The sequence below is a fragment of the Dipodomys merriami genome, unplaced genomic scaffold (assembly GCF_024711535.1).
Source record: "Dipodomys merriami isolate MVZ:Mamm:240054 unplaced genomic scaffold, mDipMer1.0.p SCAF_41, whole genome shotgun sequence".
Lineage (NCBI taxonomy): Eukaryota > Metazoa > Chordata > Mammalia > Rodentia > Heteromyidae > Dipodomys > Dipodomys merriami.
The window spans coordinates 6,730,665-6,752,061 of NW_027205715.1; the positions used below are offsets into that span (position 1 = coordinate 6,730,665).

General features: G+C 36.7%; 1 protein-coding gene across 6 annotated transcripts in view; it reads right to left on the minus strand.

Annotated features, from left to right (window-relative positions):
- The window catches only part of Cdh8 (cadherin 8), a 380,097-nt gene that overhangs the window by 191,129 nt on the left and 167,571 nt on the right, over positions 1 to 21,397 (minus strand). For all 6 annotated transcript variants that reach the window (XR_011366007.1, XM_069992447.1, XM_069992446.1 and 3 more), the window contains exon 4: positions 12,184 to 12,303. Coding sequence is in view for 5 of the 6 variants with exons in the window: in XM_069992447.1 (XP_069848548.1) it covers positions 12,184 to 12,303 (120 nt within the window). In the remaining variant the exon portion in view is untranslated. The remainder of the gene's footprint in view (positions 1 to 12,183; positions 12,304 to 21,397) is intronic.

A 21,397-nucleotide genomic window follows, 5' to 3' on the forward strand; every position in this document is an offset into this window, starting at 1 on the left:
TATTAGTATTTGTTTCCACTTCCATAGAACCAGTATTGAAACAAACAAACAAACCCAAACAACAAAAGATTGAGTCTAAGGGGGTGGTTAGAACTGTTCATGTTTTTCAATGAAAATGTTAAAATTAAAGGTCAAATGTTGAAATGAATGTTAGAATGAAAATGGTAAAAAGGAGACCTCAAGGAGTTGAAAGAAAGATCTGTTTGGTACTGTACACACTTTCATTTGAATGCTATAAGAGCTCTGAAACTTAGCCATGATCATTCCCTAATACGGGTAAAGAAATTAAAACCCTTAAGACCATAAAGGACATTATCTTGGTCAAGAACAGAAAACAGAGGGAAAGTTGAGACAGAACTTACACCTAATTCTCTCTCTGAAGTTCACACTGAAGATTTCACACACCCTGCTTGTGTCTCACTGAAATTTAAGTCACACTAGAGTCCTTTCTCTCTGAGAGAGTGAGCATTGTGAGGCTGAGCTTTGTTTGAAATAAGACTATGTGCAACACAGACTCTTTGATTTTCTTCTTCCTTCTAGTAGTTGGTGTTCAGTTTATTTTAGGGAAAATTTGACAATCCCTAGTTTTCAAGGTGTAAATTTAAAGTTTAAAAGAGATGTAAATAAGACAATTCCTTTTTCTCCGGGTCTATTTTCAGATGGTATAGAAAGTGATTTTATCTCAAAATAGATCATGCTACATTTAGTTTAATATAGTTTGGTATGATTGGTGGAGTGAAAATGGTACATTTCTAACTATTGAAAAATAACTCCAGAAGTCTATGGTAAAACATAAAACATTCAGCATCTTTACACACACTTTTCTTCAATACATAATGCTTCACAGTCTGAGTGAAGTTATCCCACAAAGGAAATAATTTTAAATACAGGACTTTGTAAAATTGACAAAAGGATTGTTGTTAAGCATGGCTACTTTGATTGGGTGTTAATTCTAAATACAAATGTCGTCTACACAGAACACTTCCCTCTGAATTTAAAACTAGTTTGTGCAAAGTAGACAAGTTTCAGCCATGTGTAGTTCATTGTTGCTTGTGCTTAAAGTGGCTGGTTATTTTAATTCTTTATGAAACAATTAATATGAACAATTAATATGTAAATAAAATAATAATATAATCGTATACAACTTATTTTACCTCCCATATGAAATACTGAACAGGAACATACAAAGATTTAATTGTCAGCAAAACTAGAAAAAGTACTTGCAGAAGGGAGGAGTGAACATATTGAGTACAAAGCTATTCGAAATTTAAAATTAAATTTTATTCTCCTCTTCATTATCATTAGGTTTAAACATTTCAATCAATATCATGATGTACAAATTTGGGAACATGTAAAATTAATCACTTTAGACTCTCATTAAGTACTTATTAATTCATTCTTTTCTCCCTTTGTCTGACAAATATTTACTGTTATCTGTATATGAAATGCATTTTCTACCTGTCTCATCATGGATGTATCATTTAACCTGAAGGACTTTCATGTTTCATTTGATGCTTTATAAATTAACTGCGTTTCCTAGTAAATGAGTTAAACAAACACAGATATATAAGCACCATGTTATTGCTTCCTACAATTTCTTCCATGTTCTTATACCTGAAATGTAAAGGACACATGGCAAATTCCTCCATATTCAATTCCAAAATTCACTAGAATCACATTGTCTTAACTTCTTTTCAGCCACTCTAAACATATATGAGTGTATTACGTTTCAATGGGATGCCTCTCTGTTTTCTTTCTTACAAAGCTATAGAAATAAATGCCCTCTACTGCTTAAAAGTAATGGAAACTGGAAGAAGAATGCATTTGGAGGATATCCCCACAGGTAAGGAAGACACTGTTTGGCTTCCTCCCAAAGTTGCCTGTCTTTTGGTTTTGTGTCCAATTATCCTATTCTTCTCCCAGTAAGCTTAGAAGAGATTCCATCTGTTACAGAACAAGCAAGACCTACCCTTTCTCCACTACTGGCCATTCATCTCTTGGATTAATCTGAAGTTGGTGTGTGATATGTAAGTGTGAGTCTGCTGTACAATAGATGTGGTAGCTCCTCTCTTGACCAGCAGTGGGCTGTCTACCCACTACGTTGTAACCATCCCAAGCAACGGTAAGCCAGTGCCCCTTATCTAAAAGCATTGAGTTGCACGATGTGGAAATGGCCTATCACAAAACCTAATGAAAGTATCATATTTTCTCTCATGCACTGTAAGCACAAATTGCAGAGCTGATAATAGTGAAGGTATTTTTAATGGGTATAAAATCAAAAGACAAAGGGTTAGAGTACATTTTTTTCAGTACTATGAATAGTTGGGAATATTATTGCCTGTACCATTAAAATTTATTTTAATCATTGGATGCTATACACATATATGGAAATAATTAATAATTAAGTAGTTGATATGTGTTAATTAAAAATGACTATTTTTTTCATAAATGACTGTTTTGTCAGAAAAGGAGAAGCACTCATCCAAATAATTTTAATAAGATTTTCCTGGTTTACTGTTGCTATATATATATATATTTGCTTTATTTGCAACCCCCTTCATACTTAGTTTCATGAGCCCTAGGTCATACATATGTATGTATGTTACATACCATACACAGAAATGGATAGAGATGTATCAATATTTAAATTCTATATTATACACAGAAAAATATCTCTTCCAGTGAAAATTTTCCCATTCAGCTGAGAAAGTGAAATGATTTAATTTCACAATAGAATCCTCATCATTATCTCCTACTCTGACTACATAGCACTTACTGTCTTTAATAGTGAAAAGCATCGAACTCCAGGTCTTGTGTATACTAGGCACACACTATGAGACTGAGCCAAACACCCAGCCCTTGCTTTTATAAGATGAGGTCTCCTTGAATTCATGATCCTCCCAAATGATGGGACTACAGGGGTGGGCCATCATGCCTGACTAGTTTCTTTGTATTGTAAGGCTTCATTTAACCCTTTCCATAACTCCAGCCCTTACTGTGTTAAACTGTAATCAATTCCTCTGTATGCATCCTCTGGGATGAAAAATTTTAATAAGGTTTTCCTGGTTTACTGTTGCTATATATATATATATATATATATTTGCTTTATTTGCAACCCCCTTCATACTTAGTTTCATGAGCCCTAGGTCATACATATGTATGTATGTTACATACCATAAATACTATAGTAATTTAATACTTTCTAATTATATTTGATAAAATTTGATGTAGATTCAGGCTGTATTGTGCATCATATTTCATCCCTAGTGGTCAGATCCTACTTAGATGGTAGATGGTAACTAGAAACCAATTAATCTGAAATATGATGACATATCACCTAACACTGCATTGTTGTTCCATCTGAATTTATCTGAAAACTCCTCAGAGGGCTGTGCTAAGCAAATCCGTTAGACCAGTTTGCAGTGGAAATGATAATCTATGCAATCCAGATTAAAAAAGAAATTGTGTGTTTGCAATCTATCACATAAAAATTACTCAATAGGGTGAAGGCATTCATGAAGACTCCATGCATTATCTTGATTTTTCTAAAAGAGAACCATTCATTACATGGATTTTTTTCTTATTCCCTAGGAACATATTTTTTTTCTTTAGCTTCTTCTTCTTTTTTTTTTCTTTTTCTTTTAGAGGTTCCACTGAGACAAATGCTATTTGTATCCAATGAAGAAAGATAGTCTGAGTTTCAAAAACAAAAAACAAAAAAACAAGGGTCAATGAATTAAGTTAGTTTATTTTTAAGCAGGTCATTTTTCATACTCTCCTTTGCCTGAAGCAAAGTTTGGACTGTCCAGAAACTTTGCCCTGGTTTCCTTAGAAAAATTAAGCATTTATTATTCACTTGCCTTGCATTTCATTTAGGCTTTCCATCTTCAATCACTTAGGATGGACTGCAACTATTTTCTCACTGCTGTCCTCAAATTAGAGCTTTTAAAATAAATGCCATATTTCTCCCTGTCTGAGCCCAAAATGTTACAGGCAAACATATGGTACTGGGGTGGTCGGAAGGAAAAAAAAAAGGCAGCAAGCAATTTTGGACTGCAAATAAGCTATTTTCAGCCTTTAAAGCACCATAATAAATGCTATTCACAAAACTGACGTCTCATTTTACAATTACTACTGCTTCACATCTTTGTTCGACACTACGCTGCCTCCTAAGCCTGTGAATCAAGGATTCCTGGGCCTCTTTCCAAGGTTGATAAGTCCCTTTCCAAACCAGTCACATCACCTGGCGTGAACGAAGCTGTTTGGAAGTCAAGTAGGGGTACAAGAGAATGTCAAAAAAAATTAGGTTGTAGTATCAGAGAGTTTCACTTTGAATCCTGCCTTCAGCCCCTTGGGAAAGACATATATATCAAGTCAGATTCTGCCCTTTCCTCAGGAAACTAAGATGACTTTGACACCTTCCTGCAAATACTGTATATATTTCACGATGCATACAAATAGATCTAACACTGCGTCAAGGATATACTAAGTGCTCCATAGATGAAGGAGCTGTTTGCTGTTTTTACGCCCATGTTAAAATTTGGGAGAGAATTTTAACTACAAGTATGAATGGGGAAGGTTATTGTACATGGTGAAACAGTTCTGTCATGTGCAGGTTGATGACAAATTCTTTCTTCAGCAATCTGATTCAGTGCTGTCAAGCCTGAACACTAAATGAATAAAATGCTTTTACTTTTTCACTGTGATGTTATTAATATTATTACTAACAGTAATATCTCCTCTATTGGATTATAGTAACAGTCGCTCCTTCTTTGTTTCTATTATTTCTATCTTCTATGTATTATTCCTATCTGTCTTCCCACATGATCTAGAGGTGAATGTGAACAAGGTTGATGGTTATCTCAGCCTCCTGAGTGGCTGGAATTATAGGCATGAGTCACCAGTGCTTCTCTCAAGACTTCTTTGTAAAACACAAGAACAGTGCACATTTAAGATAGTGCACATTGCATTCTCATACTTAGTCTATACTAGAGTCTATAGATGATTCCCCAAACAAGAGCAGGAACTCTCCCTAAGGCAAAAGAGTATTATGACAACAGAACCTAATTCCATAAAGTGGGAATATAATCAATAAGGCAATAGCAGAATATATATGAACAAAAGTCAAGAGTTCTGCTCTTGGCACTCTTGAGAGGAAACAAATAATCAAACAAGCAAAATATACAAAAGTTTGTTGTTTCTTATTTTCAATTTCTTTCTCTTTATTGAAAATATTCAATGGTTAAACAATGCTGCTATAAATATGGTTGTGCTGGTAGCTTTAGTGTGGCTTTGTTTGTGTTCTGTTGGATAAATGCTGGAGTGGAATTGCTTGCTGGGTCATAGGGAAGATCTATGTTTAATTTTTTTTGAGGACCCTCCATACTGCTTTCCAGAGTGGTTATCTTTGGGAGGGAAAAGAAAAGGGCACTGAAATGTTGTGATGAAGGGTGAACAAATGCAGCAGTGATAATCACTAGACACTATGTTGAAAAGGAACTCTACAAATGGTAGGTTGAAATAGGAGGGAAAAACTGGGAGAGAGTGATGGAAGGGGTGACATTGTTCAAAAGCAAATGTACTCTTATCTGAGTTATTTAACTGTAAACCCTCTGTATATCACCTTCACAATAACAATAAAGACAAGAATATAGCCTAGCATCAAGAATTGCCAAATCACAGTATGGAGCTTCCTCAAAAGACTATACAGAGAGCTTCCCTATGACCCAGCAATCCCACTTTTGGGCATTTACCCAAAAGATCACAAACAAGGCCATACTAAAGCTACCAGCAGCATTATTTACCATACCCAGATGTCCTCAGTAGATGAATGGATCAAGAAGATGTTGTATGTAGGTATATATATCTATATATCTATATATATCTATATGCATATATGTATACACACACACACACACACATACACACACACACATATATATACACACACACACATATATAGTGGAATTCTATGCCTCCATCAGAAAGATACTGCCCTATTGGTTAGGAAATGGAAAGACTTGGAAAAAGTTACATTAAGTGACGTAAGCCAGGCCCAAAGAAACATAGGTCCCATGGTTTCCCTTATTTGCAATTACTAGTATATGACTAGGGCAAGCAGAAAAGCTCAAAAGCTATGTACATATGACCGTATAAAATGATTCTAAGTGAAATGAACACCATGATAGGAACACAAGAGGTTTCATCTTTCTTGCTGTTGTTTGTAATGTGATTTTTTTGTTTCTTTTGTATGTTCTTTCCCCATGGTATAACCCCTGTTTTCACTGTATTTGATTCCTGTGCCCTGAATCTTGTATATACATTTTTCTAATTTGGGGAGGGGAAGGGAAAAAACAAAGTGCTGAAATAAGGATACAGTTGACCCATTGTAACAATGAGATGTACAAGACACTATGTTGAAAACAAACTTTACAACTTTGGCAGGAGGGATGAGTTGGGGAGGTAGGGAGGGAAGGGATGGTTGGGGAAAAACAAAGAAGGAGGTAACAGTGCTTGATAGGAAATGTACTCATTACCTTACTCATGTAACTGTAACCCCTCTGTATAGTATCTTTACAATAAAAATGATATACAAAAAAAGCAAAAAAATTGCCTAATCAATGGGCAATAACCTCTGTAAATATCATGAATGTGATTGCATTGGGTAACTGGAAGGGGATCATAGTCTCACATAAGTTGTACCATCTAATGCTATTCAGCTAACTTTTTCTGATCCAATGATGGTATGAATGCTACCCAGTGATGTCACGGATGAACCAATCATGTAGACAATCATCTTGCTAGGGACTTTTCCCAAGGTATATTGACTTTGTATGCTAAGTGTCTATTCATTCATGAAATTCACTTTATGTTGCCCGGGACAAAAATTAGTGAATGTTCTTAATATTTGTGATACATAACATGCACTTAAAAGTAATCAAATATTCATTCTGAATATTTTTGTTTTTTCATCATGTCAGATTCTCCTATGTGGTAAAGTAATATGTTGTAGTCTCTTTTGTTTCAACACAAGCAAAGGCCCATTGCTTGGATTTACATCTAAGGAGGAACTTCCCAGTTGAGATCATACTCATACCCAATCTATCTCACTCCAGGACAAAGCAGAGGAATAATTTTGAGGCTAGACATTATTATGCACAGCATGAGACTCCTTAGAGTAATCAGGGCTCTAGGATCTCCAGGGGTGGTGCCAAAATGTTGTCAGATATGCCTTGGCTTATCTTATCTTCTTGTCCTCTTTCCTTGTGTAGGAAACAGATTTGCATCTGATATAAAGAATTTTTTGGCCAAGCTTGCTTCCTGCTTCCTTTATTTTTTGAGTCATAAACTGCCAATACACCACTTACCTTCCTTGTTATCTCAGCATCTCATCTATTTTCCGGGGTCCTCAGCTTATACACATCTTTTGGTCATTCCAAAAGATATTTCATTTCCATATGTACATAAAATTAAGATTTCAAATGTCCAAGGCTCCCTGTCCAAATTTGTATTGCAAAATTTTAAAACTTAAAACAATTTTCATCTGCTCTGTATAGCTTTAAAACCCTCCCTTCTCCACTCTGTATGTCCTATTTTCTCTCTCCACACACCCAGAGACATATTTCATATCAGTCTCAAAGCAGTGTTTTTTTACAAAGAGAGAAGGGGCCTCAAAGACAGAACCAAATTTAGATTACATAAGAACAACTAGCCTGGAACATACTCAAGTGTAGTTATGAAGGTATTTACACGAAACATTTACATTTTGCATGTTTCAGCTATGTGTTATACTTTATTTATTTATTTATATTGTGAAAATACTGTACAGAGGGGTTACAATTACTTGGGCAAGGTAATGAGTACATTTCTTAGCAAGTATTGTTGCCTCCTCCTTTGGTACTTTATTGCTTATTGAATTTCACCCCTATTTTCAACTGCATTGTAACTATTCACATTGAAATTTCAACCTCATTCACTTACTAAGCAGCTACAATGTAGGCTGTTCAAGTATCATATCTCTCAAGTTATCAGCCATAATATTATCTATGATAGCACCAGAGTAAAGTTTCTAAAATATAAGTCAGATAATTTTACATATGTCAAACTGAAAATGATGAAGTTAAAATTTCTGTGTGTTAAGATAGATACTCACTATCCTGGCTAAAATGTAAATACAAACTGTTGCTGACAGTGTTTAATTAAGCAAACAGCAATATATATCAAAGAGGCTTTTAAATTAGAAGACAGCCTTCGTTATCCATACCTCAAAGTAATTTATTCTTAAAATATAAATTATTTAAAGAACATCACCATATTTCCTTTATTTATGTTGGAAAAAATTCCGTCTTCCAAAATAGATTGTGAGACACTTGCAAGCTGAGACTAGTTTTTGTAATTTTTTTTCCCTCCCTATGTTTAATTCAGTGCCTGCACATACTGAATACTCAATGGATATTTGCCGGTTTAATATCTGTTTTATAATGGGAATGACAAGCAGAAAGACCCACATGAACAAATCAAGAAACAAAAGGAGATACCTATTCTACTCTACTCAGGCAGTTAACATATTCTTGCTTTATATAAGTTATTATTATTGCTTATGAAAAGTGAAGTTCAAGCTAAGTGTTGTTGGCTCACACTACTAATCCTAATTACCTAAGTTGCTGATACATGGAAGGTCATGGTTTAAGGACACTGGACAGAGAATTTCCATGGACTTTATCTCCAAAATAATCCAGGGAGCTGGAGTTGGGGGGAACTGGTTAGAGGTAAAGATTCTTATAGTCAAACATGAGCTGAGCAAATAGTGCAAAGCTCTACATTCAAAACCCAATGGTCAGATGGTCATATAATCATATGGTTATATGGTCATATGAACATAGCCAAGACATGGAGACAAGAGGTTTTTCCTTGTTGTTGTAGTTTTTAAGGTACTATATGATTTCTTGTTTCTTTTGTATCCTCTCCCCATGAATAGTATATACATTTATCTGATTAAGGAAGGGAAGGGAAACAACTTGGTGAAACAAAGGTCAAAGGGGGATCCAATGCAACAGCGATACTCACAAGATAATACGTTGGAAATGATCTGTACAGCGGGGTGCGGGGTGGGGGGGGAGGGAAAGTGGGAGAAAAATGAGGGAGAAGGTAACAAGTTCCACAAGAAATGTACTCACAAACTTACTTATGTAACTGTAACCCATCTGTACATCACCTTGCCAATAAAATTAAAAAATAAAGTTATGTAATCCTAGCTACTCAGGAGGCTGAGATCTGAGGATCACGGTTCAAAGCCAGTCCGGGCAGGAAAATACAAGGGACTCTTGTGGCCAATAAACCACCAGAAAACAGGAAGTGCTGCTGTGGCTCAAGTGGTAGGGCCTTGAGCTGAAGAGTTGAGGGACAGCGCCCAGGCCCAGAGTTCAAGCCCCACGACCGACAAAAAAAATAAAATAAAAAGATAAATAAATAAATAAATAAATGTATTTTAAAAACATCACCAAAAGCTATTAAAATAAATCTCACAGAAGCCTTGAAATTAGGAATCTGGAATTTGAGTTCTCACTTTGCTCTCATTTCTGTAATTGTTACTCTGGCCAAATAATAGTATATCACCAGATTTCTCTTTTCCTTAAAACCAGGAGTTGATTACCCAAGCTGATACTCCTCCATCATTATCCATGGTCCCAAATGGGACAATTTTTAAAACAGGCTTCCCTCTTGGTTGATAATGACCCATTTAATCAATGCACTTTACAAGAATGCTTTCCTGTTTCCAAATCAATTTTAAGATATGACATATTTGTATATAACTGTACTTTTTCTTTTAAATGCTTGAGGATTTTACTCTTTGATTTTTTTAAAGCCTAGAGAGGCTAAAATTTTATTTTAATTAATAATTGACTTAATAGAAAGTCAGGGAAATTTGTCTCAATGATGCTAAAAACTCATGGATCCAAGAAAAATTAATATATGTGCAGGTGGTGTTTAAAGGTTGAAATTTCGTATTTGGAAATTCATAGAAAGAAAACCTATCGAATGATAGAAAATGTATCATCTAGAGAAGATACTGTCTTTCATAACTATTATTCTTAATAATTGTTTTAATAATTTTTTAAAAATAATTTTAGCCAAACAGATTTATTTTCTTAAGATACTTTTGAATCAATTAGAAACATGCCTCTCCATTTATAAAATTGTATTTTTTAATTTAATTGTATTGTTAAGGTGATGCACAGGTTACAGTTGTATACATAAGGTAATGAACATGGTTACCCCTCCCTCATTTTTCTCTGACTTTCCCTCCCCCCACTACCTTCCCACCCCGAGTTGTAAAGTTCATTTCCAACATATTGTATTGTGGGTATCATTGTTGCATTGATTCCCCCTTTGTCTTTTGTCTCACAATTTTGTTGTTCCCTTCCCTTTCTCAAATCAGAAAAACACATATACAAAGCACAGAGCACCAAAATCAAATACAGTGATGACAGGGGATAAACCAAAGGGGGAAAAATGAAAAACAAAATTATGAAGTTGTTTTCCAGCATATTTTTGTATGTTTTTGATTGTAAAAATGCTGTACAGAGGGGTTACAGTTACATGAGCAAGGTAAAGAGTACATTTCCTATTGAGCATTGTTGCCTCCTCTTTTGTTTTCCCCCTACCATCCCTTCCCTCCCACCTCCACCCACTGCTGAAGAAGTAAAATTCGTTTTCAGCATACATCTCATTGTTACAATGGGTCAACCTGTATCCTTTTTTCAGCATTTTGTTTATTTACCTTTCCTCCCCGAATTAGTGATGTGTATATACAAGATACAGGGCACCGACATCAAATACAGTTAAAACAGGTATTATACCATGGGGGAGGAACATACAAAGAAGTTAAAAATCACATGGTACATTATAAATATGTTAGAAACAATAGCAAGAAAGAAAAAGATATTTGTGTCCCTACTTGGGGTTCATTCCAGAGTATTTTGAAAAATGTGTGGTTACTTGCTTTTTCTCGTTTTTTTCTTTCCCTTCTTTCCTTCCTTCCTTATTTTCTTCTGTTTGGTACTAGAGTTTGAACTCAAGGTATCTTGCTTGCTCAACCTGTCTGCTGTTCTAATACTCTACCACTTGAGTCATATTTCCAGCTCTGATTTTTTCCTGATTTTTTTTCCTGTTGTTGTTGATTTGTCTTTTGGAGATGAAATCTAGTGGAATTTCTTCACTAGCTGATTTTGAACTACAATCATTCTAACTCAGTCTCCTGAGTAGAGAGAATTATAGGCTTGAGTCAATGGCATGGAACTTATTTTGCTCTTCTTTAAGTAACTTACATCATCCTTTAAAAAAAATCTGTACTGAAGGACTTAAAAAAATTGGCTTGGTTTAATTTTAGTTGTAAAAATATTTTCACAAGAGCTCAGAGGGTAGGCATCAAACCTGTCTTACAAATAAAGGCTCTAGGGCTGGGAAGGTGGCTCAGTGGTAGAGTGCTTGCCTTGCATGCATAAGGCCCTGGGTTCGATTCCTCAGCACCACATTAGCAGAAAAAACAGGAAGTGGTGTTGTGGCTCAAGTGCTAGAGTGCTAGTCTTGAACTGAAGAGCTGAGGGACAGCACCCAGGCCCAGAGTTCAGGGCTCACAACCGACAAATAAATAAATAAATAAATGAATAAATAAATAAATAAAATAAAGGCTCTACAACAAAAATAACAGTATCAAATTTGTATTGAATGACTATCATTTTCTATGTCCTGCATAGTGGACATTCTTTGCTTCTCAGTTCCATAATGAGGCTAAAAGGTTAGGTTATATACCCATTTTATAGATACACAAGTTGAAATTTAGAGCATTGCTGTTAAGCACCAGTTGGCCAACGAGTGGCTAGATTCATTTTTAAATCTGATATTTAAGTGTGCCTAAGTGTGTATAAGTACCATTTCCTCCTTTATTCCAGAATGAAAAATGGCGTCAGACCATCTGTGTTATTTTACCCAGGTACTATAATTTGTTTTAATCAGTATCCAAATGACTGTTGTGGCTACCATATTCCTCAGAGTGCCCATTCGATTATTATTGCTCCTGGCAGTGAAATCCTTAACCATAAAATTCCATAATCCAAATCCCCAAAAAAGCATTTCCCTGATGCCAAAATCTGATAAATAGAATTCAAAATTGAGGCCACAAACCTGTTTCCGGCTCAATGGAGAAATAAGGCTGCCCTTCCAAGATGCTATAAACCAACTTTGCACTGTTTCCATAAACTGGGTCATCGGCGTCAGTAGCTGTGACATTAGTGACAGACGTACCTAATAAAAAGAGAGGGGGTAAAAGTCATAATTAACACGTTATTTTTTGCCAAGAGCTAAATTTTGCCAAGCCTATCATACAGAAATCCATGTGTGGGAATCGAGAGAGAAGGAAAAAAAAATCAAGGGTGTAGGTCTTTTTAAAAGACTGAGATAAACTGCTTTGTCATAACTTTAACAATACCCAATTCTTGTCAAAGAAAGGGTTCTGCTAGGTTGGAGAGCTGTCTAATGACAGCCTCTTTTGTATCTGTGTTACTTAAGATTCCTTTGTAGTTTTCATTTTAAAGATACCTATTAGATTCATGTGGGTTTCGAGAATATGCAAGGGAAATGATATCAAAGGAATATGAAATATATGGTTAATAGTATCATATAGCAGGTGATACATAAGTTTTGCAAAAGTACAAGTAAACGTACCTAGAAAAGTCGACTGCTGAATTTTTTTTTAAGCTGTGCAAAAAATATCAAAGGAATATTTTATCCCATCACATTTAATTCCTCAGAATATAAAATTAGATTGGAACCACCAATTAATTTGCATGCTTAGGTAATTAGGCCCACGGATAATAGAATCAAAACCATCTTTTTTTTTTTTTCAGATTACTCTTCTCTTTCATATTCACTTATTCATGGAACAATTGAGTACAGAGAGCTTGCCTGAATTGAAATATGTTTTTTCAGACAAAAATCTTTACAGTGAAGGCATTTACAGTTTGGTGGTGGTAAAATAGAGAACAGATAAATACATATAAAGATATATGCATAACACATGTAAACAAGATACATAACAAGTGTAATTAACTACATGATCCAGGACAGACAAGATGAAAGCAGAAATTTTCTAAGAGAGGTTGCATTTCAGTTAATTGTTCAAGAAATGTTGAGCTTCACCAGGGTAAGGGCAGAGAAGGAATTCCAAGAAATCAGTCATGCACAAGTAAAGGCAAAGTAGCTACCTTGGCACATTCTGTAAACTGCAAATCTGAGGAGAATTTGGGAAAGTCTAGAGTGACAACTAGAGCCGCAATCTATGAAATCTGTCTTCCTTCCCAGTATATGTCAGACATACATTTACTACTTGTATTATAGATGGATGCATGGGTAAATTATCTGGTAAATTTAATGAAGAAAACCAGGAGATACCAAAAATCACTAATTTGTTATGGTGCTGGGATTGGGGCTAAACTGGTTGAGCATCTGCTTAACAGCAAAATAAATTTTTCCAGCCAGACGCCAGTGGCTCAAGCCTGTAATCATAGCTAGATCTGAGGATCACAGTTCAAAACCACCCGAGGTAAGAACGTCCCTGAGACCCCTATCTCCAATTAATCCCAGAAAACCAGAAGTGGTAATGTGGCTCAAGTGGTAGAGAGCTTGCCTTGAGCTGAAGAGGTGAGGGACAGCACCTAGACCCAGAGTTCAAGCCCCATGACCAACAAAAATAAATGAATGAATAAAAATAAAGTTTCCCAATCATATTTTAGAATTAATTCTTAAGGATAAATTTTGTTTCACAATTCTTAGCAAATATAATTTTATATACACATATATAGCAAATATATACATATATTGCATATGCATATTTCATATATGCATATGTGCATATATATGTAGCAAATATCTATATCTATATATCTATGCATATCTTTATATCTATCTATCTATCTATCTATCTATCTATCTATCTATCTATCTATCTATGCATATCTTTATCTCTATCGCTATATCTATCCTGATCATTCTTTGTGCAGACAGAAAAGGAACTGATACTGGGCAGGACAACTTGGTCTTTGACATGGTTACAGTGGACCTCAGCTATGCTTTTAATCTAGGCTGCTCAATGATTTAATGGGCCCAGCTCTTCACTGAAGACCTGTGTGATAGGAAATACCCTAGAGAATGGACCATGGCTCTTGGGCCTGGTAGCTCTCTTCAGTCAAGGGCAACTACAAAGTGAGGACAGTGACCCTCAGTCCTGATCACTGAACTGTCCACAGGCAATGCCCCAGCACATGGAGGAAGGTGTGTCAATACTGCAGGAGGAACAGAATGAATCTGAACAGCGTACCCGTTGCTGCAACGATGTACACAGACTTGAAGCAGGTTTTTGCCAATCACGATTTCTGAAGATGTTGCCAGTCAAAATCTTTGTAGAACGTTTTGAATTGCAGTTACTATTCAGGAAAAGTGACAATATTTGTTGAGCACTCAACAATCTGATGAAATTAGAGTTTCTACTCAGAATGATGACTTAAAGGCTTTACAGAAAATCTACAGAAGAGGAAAATATTGTTCTGAATGCTCTCTTTGTGACAAACTGCACACACTTGAAACAGTGTGTATAAATTGAGTGTGTGTGTATGTGTGTGTGTGTGTGTGTGTGTGTGTGTGTGTGTGACTTCATACTCACTTTCATAGCAATTCCTTTCACTGGTGATATTGGCGCATGAAAACGCTGATATCTGTAGTTACTTAATTGTTTTACAGCATCAAGAAGAATTTGGGTTAAAAATCTTCTCAAAAAGAGAACAATAAGGAGAAACGTGCCCACATATTGTTAAAAGATAGGGAACAAAATGAGTCATCCAAACGAATGCTAGAAATTTCAACTAAGAATGAAATATGGGATCCTTCGAGTGCCTGAATCCTGAGCCTTGGCTCCATACTGTTGGAACATAGAGACATAGTTTCAGAGAAAGCGTATTCTCATGTATTTCAGAGTTCTTTCAGACTGGAGAGACAGGAGTGCACCACTGGGCCAAAGTCTGTGTGAGGTGTATAGTCTGCTATGTTTTTTGTCTAGTATGTTTACTCTGATTCTTCAGAAATAAATTCTACCTCCCCAACTTAAGTACAATACTATCATCAAGAAATAAAGTCAAAGCCACAAAAGGAAGTTATAGTGATGAGTGTAGATATTCATTTTCAGTCATTGCTCCATCCCTGGAAAATGAACAATAAGCAGTCATAAACTTCTGTCAGTACCAACATTACATTCTAGACAGAGACTTAAATGAAGGGATATATTTATGGAGAACAAATAAGTGCAACTATTTCCTGAAGGACCATGCTGTAGTAGAAATATGTAGGAGAGGTGTGTGTTGACAAAGTAGTGGGAAACATGTTAATGGTTTTGAATGTGGAATCATTTCAATGTGTTCTAAAGCACTTATCTCTAACTCCTTGGGCAAATCACTTAACCTTAGTCTCAGGCTAAAATCTACAGTATACACATTAGAGTGAATGTGAGTGATAAAGGCAGTGATGGATGTGGGTTCCTAATACAGAAACGATCACATGAGAATCTTGAGTACCACCCTGCCTTGGATTGGACCTTAACCTTGAAAAATACATACCTCAGGTCTGTCCCAGAATGATAAGATACAGAAAGACACAGAATACTTTAAAAGAAGACCACAAACTTCAATTCCACTGGAAATCTTCCAGGAATCCCAATGTAAAGTGATCATTCAATGTGGTAGGTAACAAACTTTAACAAAAGTTAGCTCATCTCTACTCCTAGGAGCCGTTCTTTTCTTGATTACTTGGTGTGTGTGGGGAGAGGGGACTCTTTCATATTTGTTTGCAAAGTGAAGCATTTTTTTAGGCAATTAATCTTGTCTAAAGAGTCCTGAAAAACCGTTTCAGGGTAATTATAAGGTGAGAAATGCGTTCTTGGATTTTGATTATTTCAAGAATAGTGATAATTATTCTATTTCTGTCTTATTGTAATTTGATCTGATCTTGTCCTGAGAGCCCCACCTTGCCAGCACTGACACTGGCACACGGGCCCAGGGTTCTGCCATCTGCATGCTCCATGGTTCTGTCCTCTTACGAGCGAAGATGCTCATTTGTACTGTGAAAACCTCAGTATTTCATGGGAGGATCCAATATGGCTTTAGGAAATTACAAGAGTGAATACCTAGAAGCTGCAATGTATTTATGGGGAAGAGTGATGGGGGGGACACAAAAGGAGGGAGGGAGGATGAGCAAACGCAGTCACTACATTCAGTGTAAATTATGTCAAAACTGAACTTCAGGGCAGGGATGGGAGGGGGAAATGGGAGGGATTGATGGAAGGGATGACATGGGTCAAGGTGCACCACACTCAGAACCTGAAATATCAAACTGTTACCTCTTTGTACAACCATTGAATAACAATAACACTGATGATGATGATGATGATGATGATGATGATGATGATGATGATGATGATGATGATGATGATGATGAGTGAATGAAACAGATCACCTTTGGCTTATACCTGGAACCATAGCTACTCAGGAGGATAAGATCCAGAGGATCATGGTGCAAGCCAATACCGTAGTAAAGCCTAAGATATTTGATCTCTAAAGTAACCAGCAAAAAAGCTGGACTGAAAGTGTGGCTCAACTGGCAGTGTGCCAGACAAGCAAGCAAGTTCAATAAGTGTAAAATCCTGAGTTGTAACCCCAGTATCATCAAAGAAGTGGGGAGTAGAGCGGACTGAAAGGAAAAAAAATGGAGTCAATCTGTCTTGAACTCTGTAGTTCCAGGTGGTGAAACATTAGTTTCATAATCCATCTCCACATTTTACTAACTTTTACATTTGTGGTTAACTTTATTAAGCTTTGATTCACTAGTACGGACAAAGAAAGTTACTGGTACATCATGGTTTTGTTGAGCTAATTAAAGGTGATCCATGCAACATAGAAGGAAAAGAAGTTTTGACATTTGATATTTCTCAGAACTTCTGTCATTCTTATAACAATAGGTTATGTATTCACACAGTTGAGACTGAATAAAAAACTATTTTAAATTTTCATTGGTGATAAGTATTTTAATTTATATAATTAGGTGACTTTTTTGCTAAAGGCTTTAATAATAGTACATTTCCATAAAAGACAGAAATAAAGACACTGTAGATGTAACTTTATAAAGGTTAGATAGGCAAAATAAATTCCTATGTTTTGTGGCATAGCAGGTTGAATATAATTAACCATAATGCCTTAAATCTCAAAATAATTAGAACACAGAATTTAACATGTATCCACGTTAATAAAGTGATAAAATTTTAATTAGTTTAACTTCGTCATTACAAAATAAATACACGAATTAAAGCATCACAATTAACTCATAAGTATGAACAAATGTCAATAAAACAGTGATATGCCCATGTTCTTATTAAGAAAGATCTTTCCTCAGCAAAGATTTCCAAAGGAAAACACCTATGTACACAATCTCACAGCCTACCATACAGTGTATTTCCTACCATTTTCTACAGTGGGAGGAAACGGCTCTGGGTTCAAACATAAACCGTGTTTTAATGTAGTAAGTACAAGGCTACTTGAATGAATTTCATTCTCCCAGCCTGAGCAAATCCCATGTGACTATAAAGATAGATTACTGGGCTAGGGACTGCCACTGGGGCTAAGACAAACAAACACCACAGACTCTCCTAGGATAGAGTGTCCTGATGCCTGGCTTCCCCAAAATCCACATCCTTCAACTTTATACATCTGGTACCATCAGGTACAATCTTTCTCCTAGCAGCGATGCCATGTCTGTGGTTGTACCTGTGCACTGGGGACACATGCATGCCAGGCTTTGTGAATGCATCTGTCAAATGATCCCCCCATCAGGGGGAAAATGGATGCTTTGAGGTTAATCTCGGCAACAGAAAACATTTCTAGTCAAGCTGCCCAGTGCAGTAGGTTTCTCCATGGAAATGCATGCAGAATGCAAGCTAGGGAGAGAGAGGCAAATTGAAAAGTGTCAACGTTGCAGGATAATGTTACTTCAAAGCGGCAAGTGTTGGTGTGTGATAAACAAGACCCCGAGTAATACCCGGAAAATATAACATCCAGGATTCTCTGTTTGTGTTTTCATTTGGAACTGCTTTTGTCCTTTTGTCGAGGATACAAGAGACTCATTTAGCTAGTGACTATATATTTGACATTGTGCCATTTCTCCAAGAAAGCCCCTATTATAATCCAACTTGGTGCTGATCCTAATTATAATAATATAGCTGTCGCATTTCCAGCTGCTGTCAACAAAAAATGATCCCTGTCCCCACAATTCAGCCTGCTAGTATCAAGTCAAGTATGAACACAGCAATTCCAAGGTGAAATCCAGCTACTAATAAGCCTAGCACCCCCACTTTTGTTTTCCTGCATTTGGGTTCAGTTAAGCGAAATTTGTCAATATGCTGCCTGGATTCTAATTAATAACAGAAGGCTTGCAATGGCCTTTGCTTCTTCCCATATCTAAAAGTTTCCTCCTATTAGCTGCAGGCCTCACATATTTTCCTCCAATCATGACAGCAAGGACTACAAGCAAAATTAACCATCAAAGATGTAACTCTGTCAGGTTAGAGGTTCTGCTTTGCTGACAAACTAAGATAAAAGGCCTTCGGGAAAATAAGACATTGGCGTTTGGGTAGTGCAGTTCTGTTAGCTAGGCTATACTTTTTCTTTATGAGCAAGTCAGCACACACCAATTCTGCACATTATTCAGAAAGAAAAATGCTGGTGCTGACACCCTGAGCAGGAAAACAAAGGTTTGGTGCAGCGTGAAAATGTGCACACTGGAAAAACTAAAAACTATTAAGATGAGAAGAACATAAGACCCCATTTGCAAGTACTTGTTTGCAATATGTTTTCAGAGGAATAAGCATTTCCATAGCAGTCGGGAAAATAAAGAAGCCGAACCTTTGCAATAAGAGATAGTCAAAAGGGCATGTGGTTCTGGCCTCTTGCTATTATTTTCAAACTTTTGATGTGAACTTCTAGCTCTCTTGTTCCAAGTTCAGCATGTAAAATCCACAGAGTGTCTAGTATTGTCATCTGAAAAAGCCCTTACTTAATCATTCATATGGTGCAAAGATCACAGACAGAACTGGCCATAGAAACGATGTTACTGTTTTCATTATTGAAATGAAAGGAAAATACCCAACTGCTCTAACCCCCTTATTATTTCCCACAAATATGACAAGACAGAATAAGTGGCACAAATGTCTCCATGACAACATTTCTTGGTCATTGTGGAATAGCAGAGCAATACTATTATAGAACCAAAATAACTTGTTTGTGCTTAAATTAGCACATACTAGAAATTAGATGTTTTAAATGTGTCTTGTTCAAATGATTACCTTTGAGTTTTATGTAACTGTGTCCTGGGATACTTCTTTAATGGACAGTCATGTATTATTTCTAGGGGTTTTGTTTCCATTTGTGTGATTTTTTTCCCCTACTCCTTCAGTTACAACAGAATACATTCTCTTTATGGATGCAGGTAAAAGCTGAGAAATAAATGCAGGCGGTCAGTCAAAGCATGTTGATTACTAGCTTCCTGGGTGATACCATAATCTTCCACATTCACTTCTCCAGACTGGCATCATGCAAATTTTCCCAGTGGGAAACATGGCCTAAATCCTACCGGCACTTTTTCAGTTTTGCTGCTTAATTATAGAAGACACATGCCAAATATCTACATCTCTAAGGGACCCCAGAGGGGGTCTTTGGAGGATGAGAAGGATTAAATGTGGATCAGCAAAAATTAGAGAGGGTATTTTAAAATTTAACCCTATAGATAGAGATAGTCATGACAAATACCCTACTTACCCACAAACACCAGCTAAGCTCTGAGGGAAACAAATAGTAACCAATAATGTCTGATCATTCAACTGCAAGCCAGAAGGCAAGCGTCCTGTTGTATTCCAGATATTTCTATTGGTATTAGAATGGGTTAACATGGAAAGTGAAGTCAGTGTGAAACCAGATTATAGATTCTTCTCTTTTGCCATCAATCTTCTCCTTAATAAAAGTCATCTGCACCAGGCACAGCGCCTTAAGCCTGTCAACTCTAGATACTTTGGTGATAGAGATCAGGAGATCACAGATCAAATGTAGCCTAGGCAAGCAAAGTCACAAGTCTCCATCTTGACCAATGGTTGCACATGGTGGTGCATGCCTGTCAGGCCAGGTACCAGGGGAGCGCCCTGGCTCTCTCCTGTCATCCCCAGCAGCACAGGAGGAATGTAAATAGGAACACTGCAGCTCAGGTCAGTCCTGGCATAAAGCAAGATGCCACCTTGAAAATAGCCAATGAAATAGGGGACTGAAAACTAGGCACACACAACTAATTCACTTACTCAAGATGCTGAAATCTGAAGATTGAGGTTAAAAGCCAGCCCTGACAGAAACATCCATGCAATGTTTAGGTCCAAATAACCATCACAAAGCTAGAAGTGGAGGTGTGGCTCAAGTAGTAGAGAACACTAGCCCCTAGGTATAAGCTAAAGGACAGCCTCTAGGCTCTAAGTAACAACCCTAGTATCAGCAAAACAATGGAAGATGATGAAGTATGGCTCACGTGGTAGAGCACCTGCCTAGAAAACAGGAAAACTTGAATCCAGCCTTCAAAACCACCCAAATAATAATAATATTATTATTTATTAACAATACAAAGAAAAGCCAACTGAATAAAAGCAGAGGTAGCATTGTTTTTCTTTTCTTTTCTTTATCCTGGTCCTGGGGCTTGAATTTAGGGCTTGAGAGCTGTCCCTGAGCTTCTTTTGTTCCAGGGTAGCACTCTACCACTTCAGCCACAGCTCCACTTCTGGCTTTTTGGTAATTTATTACACATAAGAGTCTCACAAACTTTGTTGCTGGGACTGGCTTTAACGCCTGATCCTCAGATCTCAGCTTCCTGATTAGCTAGAATTACAAGCTTGAGCTACTAGCCCTCAGGTAGTATTGCTTTCTTTTAAGACATGCACCATTCAGTAGAATCCTCAATGACTTCCCTCTCTCTATTTTCTTTCACAGGCCTAACTCCTGCTCACTGGGTGTTCTCTTCCTGTGTGAGTTCTCAGCCCACAGTGGTGCACGGTTGCCAAATGCCACATGTTCCAATTTGAATTTATTATGGGAATGGGGACAGATTCGTAACTGCAGTCACACTGAGGGATGGCATGGAAATGTACCCTGTCATTTCTCAGGCTCCATGATTTGGGATAGAAACCGAGCAAATAAAACCTGCTTGCTATAGTTTCAGAGACCTAAACAGTTGTGTCACTTCACGGAACCCCCACGCCCGTGTTTCTAATAGG